Source organism: Vanessa cardui, chromosome 23 (genome assembly GCF_905220365.1).
Source record: "Vanessa cardui chromosome 23, ilVanCard2.1, whole genome shotgun sequence".
Classification (NCBI taxonomy): domain Eukaryota; kingdom Metazoa; phylum Arthropoda; class Insecta; order Lepidoptera; family Nymphalidae; genus Vanessa; species Vanessa cardui.
The window spans coordinates 6201150-6220695 of record NC_061145.1 but is presented as its reverse complement, the minus strand read 5'-3'; the positions used below and the strand labels follow the sequence as shown (position 1 = coordinate 6220695).

Sequence of the window (19546 nt, the reverse complement as noted above, 5' to 3'; positions counted from 1 at the left end):
TCGCCAAAATGTCTACCAACCCACTCAATGGGATGTCCCATGCAATAGGTCCAAATAACTAACGTTTTTTATGACTTTGTAAGTGTCGTGTTATTATTAAATGGTTTCAAATTACTAAAGTTTTCTTTTTTACTATGTTGTTTGGTGAGAAACCTACAACAAAGTAATAAAACTAAACTCAGAAATGTGACATCCTATGTCTCCCAGTACTGTCCCCTTTTAGAAAGTCGGCCTAGTATACACTTTTTCTTTGGGATTTTGCTACTTATAACATATTTCAAACATTTTAGATAATGTAAGATCAGATTTAGTTTTAACGTAATGCTAACACTTTATACACTTAAATACAATATTTTAATATTTTAATGTTTATATCATGTCCCCTCGTTTTTGTCAACTGGACATGTCCATGCACCGTGACTGTAAATGATATTTAATTTTGTACTGACTTTTTTCTACCACTCTCCGACTTTTTATCTAAATAGCAACCCCAAATCGAACTGGTAACATTAGCAGCCATTTTGAGTGTCAGTATTTGTTGTGTCAGTCTTGAGAGTGCACGTTTGGACCGGTAACGGACTTTTTGCAGAGCTTTTTCCATCATTGTCCGGTAAGTGTTTTACGTTTCTAAAATGATTTTTTGTACTGTTATGTTAAGGCAATGATAGTTTCACGTGACGAAATTATTTGTAGATTTTGGTGAACAAGAACAATTCAGTTATCAAAATGTTTTTGAGTTATGAAAATTAATCTTAAGAAGCTAAGGTGTGGTACCGTTACGTCCTGTCCATTACCAAATGGCTGGTAACGTATAGCCAGACCAAAATAGTAACGGGCAGGACAGTATTGGTATGTGGGCACACTGAGATAAATTCTTACTGAAATTACTAATAAAATTTGACTATTCCTAAATGTTATTTAGAGAATGGATTTTCTGTTTAGGTATCAGAATGGCACTTACCGCCGCAGAAAAAATGCAGCGGTACAGAGCACACATAAAAAGTGATCCCCAAAAATATGAAGAGTATCGTAAGAAGGATATAGAAAGACTTAAACGTAAGCGAAAAAAGATTTCGGAATTAAATGCTACGGAAAAAAAAAGTCAGAGAGATCAGTGGGCAGAACAGAAACGTAAGCAACGTGCTAAAAAACAAAAACCGACTGCAACGGAAATCAAATTAAAAGAAGACGAGACTAAAGAATTAAATAAAAATGATAACAAGGCCGTAATTTCCAAAGTGAAATATTTAAGATCCAAGTGCTCTAAATTAAGCAGTGAGTCTAAACAAAAAAGAAGAACGGATAAAAAAACTTCAAACTTTATGCGAAAAACTGAAAAAAAGAAACTATAGATTAAAATTAGATGCAGAAAAACAGATCAAAAAGCGAGAGAGTATAATCTAAAAAATGATAGCACGAGAAGAAATTCTAGAAGATACAATGAAAAAAACTTACAACCTATGTGAACAACGCTCCCAAAAAGCAATACTAAAAAGATTAATTACAAATGCCAAAGTACAATCTTACGTAGCCAAATTAATCGGCTTAAAAGGAAAAATCAAGAAATCGAAGCCGAAGAATGCTAGTCTTGTACCTGAAGAAATAGTCAAATTTTACGTCAGGGACGATGTTAGCCGCTGTACGGCTGAGAAAAAAGAATGTCGCACATATAACAAAGACAAGCAGCAGATAAGGTATTTACTGAACACCATACAGAACCTCTATTAGAAGTATAAAAACGAAGGTGGAAAATATAAATTTACCACTTTCTATAAGTACAAACCATTTTATGTTTTGATACCACACTTAGGATCCAGAAATACATGCGTATGTGTTAAGCATAATAATATAGAACTGAAGTTATCATGTTTAAAAAAAAATTGTGTACTTGAAAACACCAATTTAAAAGAAATACTTGCAACACAAATATGTGACTTGAAATCTTTTGAATGCATGCATGGTAAATGCACGAAATGCAAAAATATTCCTGTTATATATGATGTGAATGTGCAATTAAATCAAAATGCTACCTGGTATCAATGGGAGACAATTAATCATAAGTACTCCAAAACAGAAGAATCAGTAACTACAGAAAAGATGACAAAGAAAACAGTGAAAGCAGAGAAAAACGGAACCATTAATAAGTTATTACAAGACTTTGAAAACGACCTCAAACCTTTCATGAAACATTATTTCAATAATATTCACCAACAAGAAAAATACCAACATATAATAAATAATCTGAAAAAGAACGAAGCGGTGGTAATATGTGATTTCTCAGAGAATTATGAGACCAAATTAAGCGAAGAAATACAAAGTATGCATTTTGGTGCCTCTAAAGGCCAGATAACGCTACAAACCGGAATGGTATACCTTCACGAGATGTCTATTTATTTATTTATTTATTTAATAAGTACACTAACAATATACATATTAATTGATGGCTTACACAACATCCAAAAAAAGAAAAACAACTTCTGATATGTACATCGATTACAAGTGTACATAACATTCATAGTGTATCGTGTCAACATATTTGTTTAAAGTTGAAAATAAAACATATTATACAATTAAAAAAAAAAAATGACCTATGCTATCGTCGTTTATAAACGTAATAACTATAACTAAATAATATAACAGAAAAAAAAAGAAAAAAAAACAGGAATGTAACGCACTATTTAGCTAACAAAAAGTAATCCATGAGCTTTTTTTTTAAAAGCAATGAAGCTATCATGAAAGATGTCAATGCCATGTATAACTTTTGTCAATTCATTATGTCGAGCACATATGCGCACTATCGGAGCCAGTTTTCCAAGACGAGTTTTCGTGATAGGAGTATAGAATATTTTTGTTATGTAACTTCGGGGATGTTTGCGAGGAACAGTAAGAGATATTCGATGTAAATGGTCGCAGCACTTAACCTTGTTGTGTATAATTTTATGCAAAAAACATTGATCGAGAATATCCCGCCTATTTCGAAGAGACATTAATTTATATTCAGCTAGTCGCTGATTGTATGGCTGCCTGTGTGAGAAACCGCTGGCTTGGAAGGCCAAATGTCGAGTAAATGCACGTTGTATTCCTTCAACGCGTTGAGAGTTTGAGCTGTAAAAAGGATTCCAAATGACGCTGGCGAATTCAAGATGACTTCTTACGAAAGCGTTATATAAAATAATTTTAGTCCTGGAAGAAAATCCCTTAGTATTGCGTTTAATGAATCCCAAGAACTTTGCAGCTTTGTCAACAATATTGTTTATGTGTGATTTAAAATTTAACTTTTTGTCAATAGTAACTCCTAAGTCTCTTATCTCAGATAACTCTTTTAAGGTTACATTATTAATAAAATAACTGGAGACAAGCGGTTTTTTCTTCCTCGTGTATTTTATATGAAAGCACTTGTTAGTATTAAGAGCCATACTATTGACTTCACACCAGTTCATAATATTATTAAGGTCATCCTGTATTAACTGAATGTCATCAACTGATTTTACTGTTTTGTAAATTTTTAAGTCATCTGCATATAACGAGCATGAACAATTTTTTATAACATTAGTGATGTCATTAATAAAAGCTAAAAACAACAGTGGTCCTAAATGGGATCCTTGGGGAACGCCGGATTGGGCCAAATACAACCTAGATTCGAAGCCATTTACAACAACCGTCTGAGATCTCCGCTCAAGATAAGATTTAATCCAATTAGTTAGAGTGGATCCTATACCATACTGCGAGAGTTTGTTAACAAGTTGACGATGATCAACTTTGTCGAAAGCACTACTAAAGTCAGTATAGATAGTGTCAACTTGTTGTCCCTTGTCAACCTCCGATAGCAGATCAGATGTGAAATTGGATAGATTCGTTTGTACAGAAAAGCATCCAATCCATGTTGAGAGCTAGTAAGAAAATTATCAAGGTGTTTGGCTAACAAGGGATACACAAGACTTTCGAATAATTTGGAAAAGCAAGATAAAATGGATATAGGACGGTAATTTATAATATCCATGCGGTCACCTTTCTTGAAAACTGGCACGATACGCGCTTTTTTCCATTCTTCCGGGAAAACACCTTCATCAATGGAACGATTGAATATAAACATCAATGGAAGTGCCAATCCTAAGCCACAGCGCTTAACAAAAATGGGAGGAAGGCCATCTGGTCCAGCTCCCTTTTGGGTATCCAATGTTTTGATTCGCTTAATAATATCCGATTCGAGAAATTTAAATTTATTTAACTGTAAAATGTTGTAATTTTGTTGCAGGTTCACAGGCGTAAAGTTTTTCGTTACAGTATAGATGGATGAAAAATGATTAGCAAAAAGATTGGCAATTTCAGTCCCAGTGCTTGCTATGTCACTGCCCAGTCTCATAGATGCTGGTAGAGAAGATTCGTTTTTCTTTTTCTGTTTAAAATATTTCCAAAAAGCTTGCGGGTTTTTGGAAATATTATATTCAGTATTGTGCTTAAACTCGTTTAGACACGAATCAAAAAGTTTATGACAGCGACTGCGAATAATTTGAAACTCTAGTTGATCCCTAGGATTTTTGTATATGCCAAGTTTCTTACGTAGTTTTTCTTTTTCCGAAAGTATTTTAATTAAGTTTTGTTTGAACCAAGCTGGGTATTTAACAGAAGTAGGCTTATGTTTAGGCACAGATTGTTCGATAATATCGAATAGACTGGTGTAAAATATCTTAACCATAGCATTGACATTTTCGCAATTTGAAAATTTATCTAACCAATTTACATTTTTTATTCTTTTACTTATAAGATTAAAATGAGCTTTAAAGTAATTGTAGTCAATACGACCTTTGGAGTGAAGGTACAAAATTTTAGAAGAGTCTATATTTATTAACAAACATGGATGGTATGAGTCAAGTTTGCTCAGCAGATCGGGGGGCTTTGTAACTGTTACACTACTTAAATTACTTATTACCAAGTCCAAAAGTCTATCGTCACAGTTACTTATATTATTATATTGGTATAAATTATTAATAGACATAAAATCAACCAACGAATATCCGAGAGTATTGTTGTAATTAGATGGTGTCATGTAGGAACTGTGATCACCGGCTCTCCGTTCGATAAAACCCAAATTGAAATCTCCTATCACAACCACATCATTAACTTTGTTAATTACATCGTCTACATTTTCCAGAAACTTATTAAGAGATTCAGGTTTGACTGGTGGAGGCAAATAGACTGCACATAGTCCAATACTGATTTTAGTGCAATTATGTTATACATTCCAAAACTACCCACATATTTTCTTTATCAGTTTCCCAATTCACAATACGAGAGGATGAAATCTCTCTTGAGACGGCAATGAGAATACCCCCACCATCTTGTTTGGATGGAGAGTGCATTCGATCTTTCCTGTAAACTGTATATCGTGAATCAAAAAGCTCGTTATCGAATATATTCGGATTAAGCCATGTCTCAGTGAATACAACAACTTTGTAGTTCGAAGTCAAGATATTCTTAAGCACATCATTGGTCTTAGTTCTCAATCCACGCACGTTCTGGTAATATACTTCTAACACAGTGAAGATTGAGGAACTACAACATTTACCATCAAGTTGTAACAAAATTAAATTATCAGCTTAAGACTACCTTCGTTTTTAATGACTATGGCTTGACTAAATTCGTCTTTTCGAACATAGATTTTGCCATTTCTGATCCATGTGAAGCGGTATTTCATTTCCTTAGCCTTGATTCGCGTAGCTGCATGTAGGGATTTGTTGGTAGGAGTCAGATGCTCAGAAACGTATATTGGTACTCGAGATCCCCCAATTCCCAGATGTTGAGAGCTCAATTTGTCTTCAGGATTTTTTTTGTTAAATTGAGCTACTGCTGCTAGAAGGGTGTCTCTATGCTTTATTGTACGTAACTTTACAATGACAGACCGCGGTTTTACAGCGTTCTTGTTAAGTTTAGCAACTCGAGTGACATAATGAACATCATCCTCTGTCAGTGGGCTTTTTACTGCTTGACCTAGTTTTACCATAGTTTTGACCAAGTTTTCCGCTTTATGTTCAGGAATACCGCTAATTTCGACATTACATTCTCTCATGTGCGATTCGACTATATTAAGCCTAGTTGTAAGGTCTTTAACAGATTCTTGGAGATGAGTGTTTTCTTTTCTTAAGTCGTTGATAATAGCAGACTTTTCTTCTACTACAGCTTTGATTTCTTCAAATTGCGAATAAATAAATGTCATGGACTCTAGAAATCCCGCCATTTGTTCATTAATTTTATTCAGTTGTTCCGTAACATGCTTTTGTATCGCTGAGGAAAGCTCTTGTTTAATAATGTCACGCAAGTTACTCTCGCCAAACAAGCTCATTCTATCATTGCTAGTCGATGATGCATGTGTAGGTGACTTGGAACTTTTTTTCCGTATAGTAACGTGGGCCACAGAAGATTCTTCGTCAGAAGTTATGCTGCAAGTTTGAACAGTACCAACTGACCTTACGGGTGTTTACAATCGCAATCGTACTTCAAATTGCATATCGAGCAACTAACAAATTCTTTTTTAGGCAGAGTATTTCTGCATCCAGCGCATATTTTTGAATATTTTGTGTTTGACATTCTATGTTAGTCAAACTCCACAAATTATAAATATGACGAAATGAAAAAAATATATGACCCGTGAGGTGAGGATCGAACCCGTCTAGCTGCTATGTAAGGTCGTTCTCTCTATGCTTCGTCCAACTGAGCCATGAGTTAGTTAACGTTTTAAGCAAAAATATCGATCTCTTTTTAAATTTACTTTTATATGACGATTTTGATTTACTTTTGGGACTCTAATAAACAGTTACATCTTCCTCGTTGTTTTTTCAGCACTTTTGTAGATATAAATTTAACAAGGCTTTAGATATTGTTGTTGATTTTTTTTCAAATCAACATTTATCTGCGAATCACTGGACTGTTATACACTATAATGTTTACACACAACTATTACACACTTATAAACAGTTTTATAATACTTTTATGAAATATTGAGAATTATAACAATTTTAACGAATTTCTAAAGCACGGAGCGAAAATATTTATTTGTTGACACGACGAGTGACATGTCACAATCATTTTGTACTATATCCCATAACAACATGCACCAACCACCAGCTATTTGGGCACATTTACTGCCTGTACTAAAGATGATAAGGGATGAGTTTCAAGTAACAATTATACATTTCTTTTCTGATGGCCCCACGTCACAGTACAGGCAATAAAATTACTTCTATTTGATTGACCTGTTCACTCAAACGCTGGAACTCGAGTATGTGACATGGTCATTCTTCGAAAGTGGCCATGGTAAAGGAGTTGCCGATGGGATAGGTGGATCGGTAAAAAGAGCTTTAGATCGACAAGTTTGCTTTGGAAAAGATATTAGAGACGCTTCCGATGCTTACCATATTTTAAAGGCCTGTATGAAAACTGTGAAAGTCTGGTTAATCGAGGACAAGGTAATAAATAACATTGTTTCGATGATACCAAATAATATCACGACATTGGTGGGAACCATGCAAATTCATCAAGTAATTACAAAAGGAGACGGTATCTTGTACTACAGGGATATTAGTTGTTTCTGCTCAGAACTTAAAGGCGTATGCAGCTGCTTTGGCTTGAAAACTCACTGCGTCAGATCGATTGGGAATGAAACGATCGCCTCCTGGCTATTTCATCTCATATTAAATTGTTTAAATAATATATGAGACAAATAAAAAAAAAAAACCCGCTGAGTTTCTTTCGTCGGTTCTTCTCAGGTCGAGTATTTTCTTTTCCGAACCGGTGTAATCCGGTGTAAACGGTGTAATTCCGAATTGGTGTGAACCAATAAGTAAGTGTAATGCTTCTATATTGAATAAAGTTATTTGCGTTTTTTATTTTTGAGTTTTGAACCTTATTAATTTGATTTAGTTGCTCACTACTAAACTACCAATAGAGTGCCAAGCCCTACGAAGTAGACAACTTCACACCTAATATTTCCATGTCATTTATTAAACAAAAAGAAATTATCAACTATATTAATTATATGCTTGCCATTAAAACTATTTTTTAAATTTTCGAATATTTGTGAAGGTTTTTTATGAATAATATAAAAAAATAAAATTTTTATGTCAATGGTAATCAACTTGTACCAAACAAACAGAAAAAAAACGCTGAAAGGCGCTAGAATAAGTTATAATATTAAGCATAATCATTGTTTAATTTAAAATAAAATACATTTGAAGTCACAGTTCGCTTGATTATATTATCATTTATTCTTGATTTATTCGAAACCAGCGGATAATTACTGATAAAAGCGACTAGAATCGATTTAATTTGATCACGTAGTCAAAATATTTAGTGCAGATAATGTAAATTAACAAGCAGTATACGTGCAGGAAATGCAAAATTAGTGAGTAGAGAATAGAATCAAAAATATTTTGTAATTACAGCAACAGTTATAAGGTTCCAGCGAAATTATTTGATTTTAAAACAGGTTATATGGTTATTGTTATGATTATTATTTTGGTTGACCGAAGTCTGAGGGTTGGCAAGCTGATCGATAGTCTTGTAAGGATCCTGATTCCTAATGTTATTTTCGATCGTATATTCAAATACAACGATTTTGTTTAATTCAATCTTAATATAGGTTAACCCAGCATTTAACTTTAATTATGAATAATATTAGATATGGTATTACTAATTTGTACTTTTTATACCAGTATAATACTACTTACTTACGGTATTATGTAATGAGGAATATTATGAATTATTTATGACTAGTGTTATGAATATAACATAAACTCGTTTCGTTCTCATTACAAATTTAAAGATACAAATTTAAAAAGTGCCATTAAGTAAAATTTACAACAATGTCATAATTGTAACTATCAATAAAATATGGAAGTTAATAACTTATATGCGTCTTTCTTTTTGACCCTTTTTTGGATCTCTTGGAATACAAAGCATTCTTACTCTTTCACTCTACATATTATTATATATTCCTTTCTCTTTTCTCCTGTAAGGAACTATGCATTAATGAACACCTCGTCACATATATCGATTATTGAATTATCGTCTAAAAGGCTTCACATAAAAACATTTAGTGACGTCACAATAACCAGTCGTTCATATCAATTAAAACAAAACTTTACCAGTTATCTTCACATTATTTTCCAATCTGTATGTGAAAAAATTATATAAATATTAATGGGATATAAATCAAGCGACTAATCTTGTCCGTTCCCGAATGCTGCACCACAAAATAGTGATGTTACAGTCAGAACCAAAAACGTCGATATCGTGACCGCATCAAACTGTTGCGGTTTTGTTCGATTACGCTGGGTAATCTCCGACGTCGTTTGTATTCGGACATGGTTTAATTTTTCAAAGATTTGATATTTTTTGTTGCAGCTCATAATAATAAAATAACTCTTATCTTCAATGAAAAAATACATAAGAAAAGAAAAGTAGTAAAGTAACAGCCTGTAAATTTCAATTAAGGAGAGGGTTTGGAACATATTCCACCACGCTGTTCCAATGCGGGTTGGGTTGGTCCAATGGAATGCACATGTGGCAGAATTTTGATGAAAGCAGCCACATGCAGGTTTCCCCACGATGTTTTCCTTCACCGCCGAGCACGAGATGAATCATAAACACAAATTAAGCACATATGTATATATGTATATATAGTGGTGCTTGCCTGGATTTGAACCCGAAATCATCGGTTAGGATGCACGAGTTCTAACCACTGGGCCATCTAAGCTCTTAACAATAGATAATATGGTAAACCCATTAATTATGCAAATACTTTTCGTCAATTCAATTCTTAGTTTAACGGTTTTGGCTTGACAGGGCAGGACAGGGCAGGGACAGATTATTTCGCCAACCACGTAGAATGGAGAAGATCTTTCGTTTATTGTTTTTGTCGTATTATGACAGATATCAAAAATAGTCAATATTTAAAATATAACCATTGCATGTGTAAAATTTTTAATTTTTTTTTTTTTAAATCACAGATAAGCAAATGTTTTGTTCGTACAAAATATGTATGTCGCGGATTCTAATGGATCTGAGTTATTGTCATCCGACTTGTTGATATTATTATTTCAGCCAGTACGCACGTCTGGCGCTGTAGCTGTCCCAAGACCAAGAGACCAAAAAACTCATTCAACCAAGGAACATGCACTGACAGATTTTTAATCATTGACATCTCTCAACTGACAACCAATAAACTTTATCACGTTTCCTGTTATTGTCATTCTAATAAATGAAGTTGTATATGTCATCATCATTATCATCATCATCATCAGCCCATACCCGTCTACTGCTGGACATAGGCCTCTCCAAGTGCACGCCACTGTGGTCTTTCTCCGGCTACTTGCATCCAGCTCCTGCCTGCCGCCTTGCGTAAATCGTCACTCCATCGTACCTGAGGATGTCCTACACTACGTTTGCCGAGACGCGGTCTCAACTCTAGATCGCGTTTTCCCCGACGGTTGTCGGTTCTGCGACAAATATGACCAGCCCACTGCCACTTCAGCTTACTAACCCGTTGGGCGATGACTTTGGTTCTTTGACGGATCACCTCATTTCTGATGCGATCCCTAAGAGAAACGCCGGGCATAGCCCTTTCCATAGCACGCTGAGCGACTTTATGCTGGTGGACCAGCCTTGTCGTGAGTGTCCACGACCAGCCTTGTTGTATATGTATAAATTCATAATCTCTTACCTACATATATTTTTTTTAATTCATTCAAAAGCAAAGCACAATTCAGTCAATTTTTCCTAAGAGGAAAAAAAATTATTATACATATCCGTGGAAGTGTATGAGGCAGAAGAACCTTGATGTACCAGAAATGTTTAATTCAAACATTACATAGTCGTATATTTAAATAGAAATTGCTCAGTGTGATTTCAACCGTGTTATACGTCATGGGTTAACATGGTCGACCTTTCTTAATAAAATAGGTTACGAAAGGCAAATCTGGTAAATCGTTGGGTTAGCCGTTTCATACAAACAAATTCTTCTCCCTATATATTATAAAGTATACATTATTTAGGCTTTACTTCCGTATAAAGTGCAATACACTAGTTTCAATTGTCATATTTGTTGGCATGAAACCACGAATTTAAGAAAAAAGAAAGAAAAACAGAAATTATTATTTTAATAATTTAAAACTGTTTTATTGTTAAATTAATATTTTTTAGTGAATTGTGAAATGTTAAATTAGTCCGAAATATTTTAGCGTTTGTAAAAAAGTGTAATGTTGAGTGAATAAGTCTACCCACCTTTTTTTGTTATAAAAGACCAAGCGCCCGCCGGTATCGACAGGCTTGGTCGAGCCGTCGGAGCGATCGGACCGCTTCATAATGGAATAAATCAGAGAAGACTATTTCCTGAGTTTAATTTCATACCACCGAAAATGGTTAAAGATCGAAACCCTGACACTCGTAACGTCAGCTATGCTGATGCCATGTTTTTTAAAAACCCCTCGGACATGCTACTCCGTTATATTTCTTTACTACACACGCCTTTGTAATAACTTATTTATTAAATTATTACAAATAAATAATTACAAATAATATTAATAATGATCAGAACGGCACAACAATTTAAAACCATCATGTTGAATGCTCAATGATTTTCAAATAATACTCACACAGATATACACATCACTTTATATTATTCGTTATTAAACTGGTTACAATCTTACTTAAATATCTAAACCTTTTACAATCGAGCCACTTTCGTTCTTAAAAATTAATCATGTCCCTCTCTCTATTACCCTCCATCTTATTCTTTTTTTTTAATTTATAATCTACCCACAAAGTTAAATATTATTATTTATAAGTGTTGCAATTATACAGAATAAAAATCGATTTAAAATTAAATCGCTAACAGACGGCTGTCCTGCAATAGGAATGGCCTCATTCCTAACACGGCTCGGCCTTCCTAAAGCAAGTATGACCCCATACTTTTCTTTCTTTCGCTTATATTAACATTTAAAAATTAAACCAATTAGACTCAAGAAAAGAAAAAGAAAGAAAAGAAAAAAAAATAAATAAATTTACCTACAGATTACAAACTATCAAGCACAATTTATTTATTATCACATTATTATGTTACAAATTTAAACTCTACATGATTATCTGTTATATTCAAAATTATGAAAATACTAGACTTTTATAACAAAAATATTAAAATAACGAATTTAAACACAGTAGACATTAAACGCAAAGCTTTTGGTCATTTTTGAATTATCACTTTCCATACGAAATTAGACTCAGTTTCTCTGTATTTAATTAACACTATTAACTTATTAATCATCACGTCACTCACGAACTTCACAAACTTAGAAACACTTGTTGCCAATCATCAGCTACCGTTTGCCACCCGAGGGCTACGGCCTGGTTAACCTTTGCGTAGTTTGCTACCGTTTGCCATTCGGAGGGTACGGCCTGCTCATTAAATGTTTAATGAGCTACCGCTTGCCTCTCAATGGGTACGGTCTGCCCAATAACTTTGTATACAAAGCTACCGCTTACCACCAAAGGGATACGGCCTGCCCAATAATGTTATATGATGAGCTACCGCTTGCCACCGAAGGGGTACGGCCTGCCCAATAATGTCATATAATAAGCTACCGCTTGCCACCAGAGGGGTACGGCCTGCCCAATAATGTCATATAATAAGCTACCGCTTGCCACCAGAGGGGTACGGCCTGCCCAATAATGTCATATAATAAGCTACCGCTTGCCACCAGAGGGGTGTGGCCTGCTCTTCAACTTCTATTTAAAGTGCTGCCGTTGCCACTTGAAATCATCGTCTGCTATTTCACTTCATAGTATGACCTGATTTGCTTTGACAGCCGGATACTTTCCGCTAGCACCGATCTGTCCTTTTTACGAATCTATACTGAAACAGGCAAGGATATGGACACTTAGGTAAGGATAAAAATTGTTATCAATAATATAAATAAATAAATAATTATTCGACTTCCTGGGAGTCGTCATCACTACTACTTTGTTCGCTCTCAAGTGGAGATAGCTCGAAATTTATCCAAGGTTTTAATTGGTCTGCAGCAAATATGTTTTTATATTTTCTTTTACTGTGACCTTCTATACTTGACACTTCGTATCTATCTTTATCCAGAACTGTAGTTATTTTAAATGGTCCCCGAAATTTTGACGCCAATTTCTTACTCTTTCCTTTCTCTGGATTATGGTTTGGTATCATTACTAAATCCCCTTCCTTAAATATTTTAGTTGGGGCCCTTTTGTTATCAAAAGCTTCTTTCATTTTTCTTTGTTTTTCCTTAATGGTATCTTGAACTGTATCTCTTATTTCTTCTCTTTCCTTGTCTGTTATTGGGTTCATCACATCCGATATAGCACCTTTTAAAATATTTTCGGATTCACCGGTGGTTCTGTGTCCAAAGACAATTTCTGCAGGAGATTTATTGGTCCCCTTATTTATAGTATTATTTAAACTCCATTGTAGTTTATTTATATTTACATCCCAATCTTTTTCGTCAAGGCCGTGATTTATTGATGAAAGTGCATTTAAAATAGTCCTGTTATAACGCTCGATCTGACCATTAGCGCGTGGTGTAGCAACAGCATTGTAAGTATGTTTAATACCCAATGTTTTCACAAAATTTCTAAATTCATTAGAAGTAAAGGTAGTACCCTGATCAGATATAATTATTTTAGGATATCCAAACGTTGCAAATATTTCTTCCAAAACTTTAATTGTTGTCCGCGATTTTGTATTTTTAACTGCTCTAATAAATATGAATTTACTAAAACCGTCGATCACTCCCAGAATGTAAGTGTTTCCACGTTTACTTCTTATAAACGGCCCCAAATGATCCATGTGAATGGTATGAAATATAGAATTACATTTAGGAATTGGGTTAAGGTACCCAGATTTTTTCCCTGTAAGTTCTTTGTTGTATGCACAGTTTATACAAGCATCGACATACTTCTTTACAAAACGTTTCATTTTGGGAAACCAATAATCAGCATTTATTTTCTCTATAGTCTTCTCGAATGAAAAATGTCCAGCTTCATCGTGATTCAGTTGACAAATGCGCCAACGTGCTCCATGTGGCACCACCCATTTTAATTTGCCTCCAACGCGCCTGTATAATTTATTATCACGGAGGACATAATTATTTTTAATTTCTTTGAGGTCGTCATCAGTTGTATGTAGAACGCTTTTAATATGTTTCAGGCGAGGATCTGTCATCTGCACGCTATGTAGCCAATCATGAGTAGTAATATTTAAAATCTCAAGTTCCTCTTGTTCGACCGCCGGTAACACTGGGTTGCGACTTAATGCATCTACATGCTGCATATTATGTCCTGGTCTATACTCTATCGAAAAGTTAAATTCCTGTAACATAAGCCACCATCTAGCTACTTTTGGTATTAAGTCTCTTTTTGTTAACGTCGCACGTAAAGCATTGCAATCAGTCATTACTTTAAATTCTAACCCTATTAAATAGATACGAAATCTTTTTAAGGATAAAACAACAGCCATAGTTTCCAATTCGTAGGAATGCCAAAATGATTCCTCTCGTGTTGTTTGTCGACTGTAATAAGCTACTGCCCTCAGAGGCATGCTACTCTCTGCTCTTTGTAACAAAACCCCACCAATACCTACTTTGCTAGCATCACAGTGTACTTCCGTTTCAAAGTTAGGATCGTATAGTGCTAAAATTGGTCTGCTTGTAAGTTTTGCTTTAATAAGTTCAAAAGATTTTTCTTGTTCAGTTCCCCATTCCCAGGGTACGTCTGCCTTTGTTAAAGTAGTTAAAGGTTTTATCACAGTAGCAAAATTATAGACAAATCTTCTGAAGAAACTTGCTAAGCCTACGAATTGCCTTATCTGGTGTACATTCGTTGGTGTTGGGAATTCTGCCACAGCTTGTATTTTTTTAGTACCAGGTCTTAAGCCTAATTCAGAAATTTCATAACCAAGATAGTCTATCTCTGATTGGAAAAAGTAGCACTTTTTAAGATTTAATGTCAGTCCAGCATTTTCCAGCAATTCTAGTATTTCGGTTAACATATTAAATGAATCATCGAAGTTTTTGCCTGCTGATAATAAATCATCTAAGTATGGAAAAGCGAGTTCGAACCTTCTATTACCCAAAGCCTTGTTAATCATATTTTGGAATACAGCAGGTGCATTCACTAAGCCGAAGGGCATTCTTGTATATTCATAATGCCCATCGGGTGTTACAAATGCTGTGATGTGTTGCGATGATTGATTAACTGGTATTTGGTAGTATCCCGATGCCAAATCTAAACTTGTGAAGTATGCCTTTCCACTTAAGCGGTCAAGTTGGTCATCGATGACTGGCATCGGGTAACTGTCTTTTATTGTTTTCTTATTTAATGCCCGATAGTCGACGCAAAGTCGATAATCATTATTCTTCTTCCGGACTAAAACTATTGGGCTAGCATATGCAGAATGCGATTCTTTAATTATATTATTTGCCAGTAATTCACCCACCATTTTTCTAACAACAGCCCTCTCACTGTATGGAAGACGATATGGTTTATAAGTTACTGGGTTATCGTCATTAAGCCGTATCGTCATTTCGCTAATTTTTGTCAAACCCAGTTCCTGCATGTTGAACGCAAAACAATTACGATACTTATTTAGCAATTCCAAAAGTCGATATTTTTGTTCGTCTGATACTTTAGGACCAATATTTAGCATATCCATAGTAATAGGTTCTTTATACGTTGTAAAATCATCTGTAGTCTTATAATCGGATAAATTAATAGTATTTACATTTTTTTCGACAGCCCTGTTGCATTCCATCTCAGGTGACTTTACAGCACGTGCAATAACCTTATCTTTGTCGAATTTCAAAGGGTTTCCAGATACATTAATGAGAATTACTTGTCCAATGCCTTCTTTAAAATAAAAAACACCTTGTAGCGTAATATATTCATGTCCGGGTTTTAAACACACATTTCCGGGAATAAACAGATTACCGGTATATTCTTTATCAGTGTGTACAGTTAGATTCTTTAATCCTTCTACATTCACGTCGAAGGAATTATAAACATTAATACAGTCCATCATGGAATCATCACAATATAAAGTCAATTGAGTATTAGTTTTTATTGCTGTCACTGTTGGTAGTTCTGTGAGCAATTGGCCAATTAATACGTCTGTACTTAATAAATCATCAGTAACAACAAATGCATCTACGATAGCTGTTACTGCATCTATTTCAATGTTTACTTGAACTCTTCCTAGAGGTGAAACACAACCAAGCGCAAATCCTCTAATTACTGGAAGACCAATTTTATCGAGTGTCAACTTACTTTCAGAAGCTATTTTTTCTTTTATTAATGTACACTGACTTCCAAAATCAATATAAGCCGACCTTATAATACCATTTAACTTTATAGATTTGTAATACTTGCCATTTAATTTGTCTTCCTTTGTGATTTGTAATACCTTTTTCATTTCTGCTTTAACCTCTGTCGACTCCTTAGTATTGTTTGCTTTGTTGCCATTATCCTGCTGACATTCATAGCTTTCGTGACCCAAACGATGACATCTATCGCATCTCTTGATTGGTTTTGAACAATTTGGAGCTGTATGACCAATTTCAGAGCAATTAATACAGCGTACCGTTTTAAATCTACTTCGAGAGCCAGTACCCATTGGTTTGTTAGACATAACTATTTTATTAGAGTTACTTTCTTTATTTCCAAAATTTTTATTTTCTGAAACTAATTTTCTTATATTTCCAGAAAGTTTCTTCGATATGCGCCGTAAGTATTTTAGTAATTGTGAAGGTCTTTTAAAACTGGATCCTTGGGCATTTAGTCTTATATTATTATCAAATATACCATTGATTATGCAGTCAACGGCATTTCTACCTTTAATACCGCACATTTTGACTAGCCTTGCTTTGTCGTGGAAATACTCTTCTAATGATTCCTCTCTCCTACTCCGTCTTTCGAGCATTTCATATAATCGATCCGCATAGTTTCTATCGTCCGGAAATGTCCTGAGAATTTTGCGTTGCCATTGCCGCCAACTTAGGTTTAATGTACTTTGCCCTTGGTACCACTTTCGAGCATAACCACAAAGTTTGGGTATCGCGTAGTAAATTATTTGTTTTTCACTCCAATTGTAAATAGCTGCCGTTTCATTAACTTTGCGAATCCAATCAGTAGCCGTTTGTGCATTTGCATCTGGGTCAAATTCTGGTAAAACATTATGAGCTCCCTCAAAAGTATTGCGTTTATTATCAATAAACTTCGCAAATTTTTTAAAGAAATCCTTATTTTCAAAAGACCTAGACCTTGATCGATGCCGATTCCTAGTTGTTTTATTAATCCTTTTGTCTTTATAAGTTTTACGATACCGAGATCTTCCTCTGCGTGTGACTGTACTACGAGATGATACACTGTCAGTTGTGCTATGACGATTATGTTGACGATTATGAACCTCAATATGATTGGAGCAATCAGAACTGTTAGAATCTATACTGCTAGACGGACTCGTTGTATCTGACGATACTCGATAACCTTTACGGGAACCCCGCGATTGATATTTACGACGTTTGGTTTTGCAATTATATTCCTCACTAGAAGTAGAACTCGTATTCGTTGATGATCGGTTACGCGATCGTTGACGATAACTGTCTCGTTTGCTCAATCGACGTTTCGATGGTCTGCTGTGACTCAAATCGTATCTCCGTCGTTTATAATTTTGATTACGAGTTGAGCTCCTAGACTTTCTTTTTTCCATACTATCTCGTAACGGAGGTGTATACGCCGACGCAGATGACATATTTATGTATATGTATTATATACTATATTATGTATATATATAAATGATTATATATGTATAATAAATTAGGGAGACTATCATATTCATAGATATATATTTATTATACGTAAAACGTGTTAAATTAAAGAATGTTAATATAGGAAGAGATTCAAAAAAAAAAAAATGAATTTCATTAATAAAACACACACAACACATTAAATTTACAGAAGCTATATTTTAAACAACAAATTGAAATGACAAAGACAAAAAAAAATATATATATATATAAACGGATTAGAAACATTGATAAAATATTTTGTTGACATCTGTATTTTCTATTTTAAATATTATATCATATTTTATTTATATCTAATAGATATACCCTTAATAGCGTTTTTTTTTTTTTTAAATATTATCTTTATACCTAATATATATATTGTCAATATATACTAGTTACAGTTTTTATGTAGTAAAATATTTTATGTATTTTATTATATTAAAAGATTAAAGTAAAATGTTATTAAATCTTTATTTCTGTTCAAACATTCCGACAAACTTTGAATACTGAGATATTATCAAGTAGTATTATATTTAATGTAATTATCTATTTACATACATTATTAAAAGTTTGTGAATTCGAAGATTTAAAATGGTAATAAAAATTTCATACCTTCTTTGTTTTCTCGCACGGTCTTACCACTTCTGATATGTTGAATGCTCAATGATTTTCAAATAATACTCACACAGATATACACATCACTTTATATTATTCGTTATTAAACTGGTTACAATCTTACTTAAATATCTAAACCTTTTACAATCGAGCCACTTTCGTTCTTAAAAATTAATCATGTCCCTCTCTCTATTACCCTCCATCATATTCTTTTTTTTTTAATTTATAATCTACCCACAAAGTTAAATATTATTATTTATAAGTGTTGCAATTATACAGAATAAAAATCGATTTAAAATTAAATCGCTAACAATCAGATAAAATAAATATGTCACCTTCCTTACTTATCATTATTTTGTGTACGCACTATAATTTTTTTAGTAGACTTCCCCAACATTACATCAGAATATATCTATAATCGTTTGCATTGTACTGATATTATTTGGTTATTGTAATAGTAAGCCTAATCGACTTAATTTTTCTATAAATTGTTTTTTAATATTTTCAGTAAGCGATTTAAATGTAAATCTTTTGAGAAAATAAACCGTAAATATGATTAAATAACTCCAAACCAAGTATTTAATATGTATCCGTTTTAATAAAAAATTAAATGTAATCTAGCCACTGGTGAAAATTAAAATAACAGCTTCAGAATTCGAATGCAATTTGCTCGTACAAAACAATGAATTTAAAATGAGTTCAGCGCCCGAATCAAAACCATCACAATTACGGTTGTAACAAAACCAACTCACTTAGAACCTTCTATCTGTTATTCGCTATACAACACAATATTAGGTGAATATTACCAAGATTTGCTATAGAAATACTCTTAGGGAACGATGCCGAGATCTTTATCGTAGATTGTGGGTTGAAATCTGGGCCGTGTTTTATATGTTTTGTTTTCATTTGCTGCATTTGTTTTTATAAAACACAATATATGGAAATCTCTTTGAGTCATATAAAATTATGTTTCATGTAAACTGGCAGCCGTGTTTATCAAAATAAATAATATTACTATAATTAGTATAGCCGATGGCCCAGTGGTTAGAGCGCATGCATCTTAACCGATGATT

General features: G+C 33.8%; 1 protein-coding gene across 1 annotated transcript; it reads right to left on the bottom strand.

Annotated features, from left to right (window-relative positions):
- Positions 1-5584: 5584 nt before the first annotated feature.
- On the bottom strand, positions 5585-6235 carry LOC124539629. Its single transcript, XM_047116928.1, has one exon. It carries the CDS (start codon positions 6233-6235, stop codon positions 5585-5587), a length of 651 nt encoding a protein of 216 aa, XP_046972884.1.
- Between the last annotated feature and the right edge of the window lie 13311 nt (positions 6236-19546).

What these genes read in the sequence shown, in the direction of transcription:
- LOC124539629 (XM_047116928.1), bottom strand. Translation starts at nt 6,235, where the DNA reads ATGGCGGGATTTCTAGAGTCCATGACATTTATTTATTCGCAATTTGAA.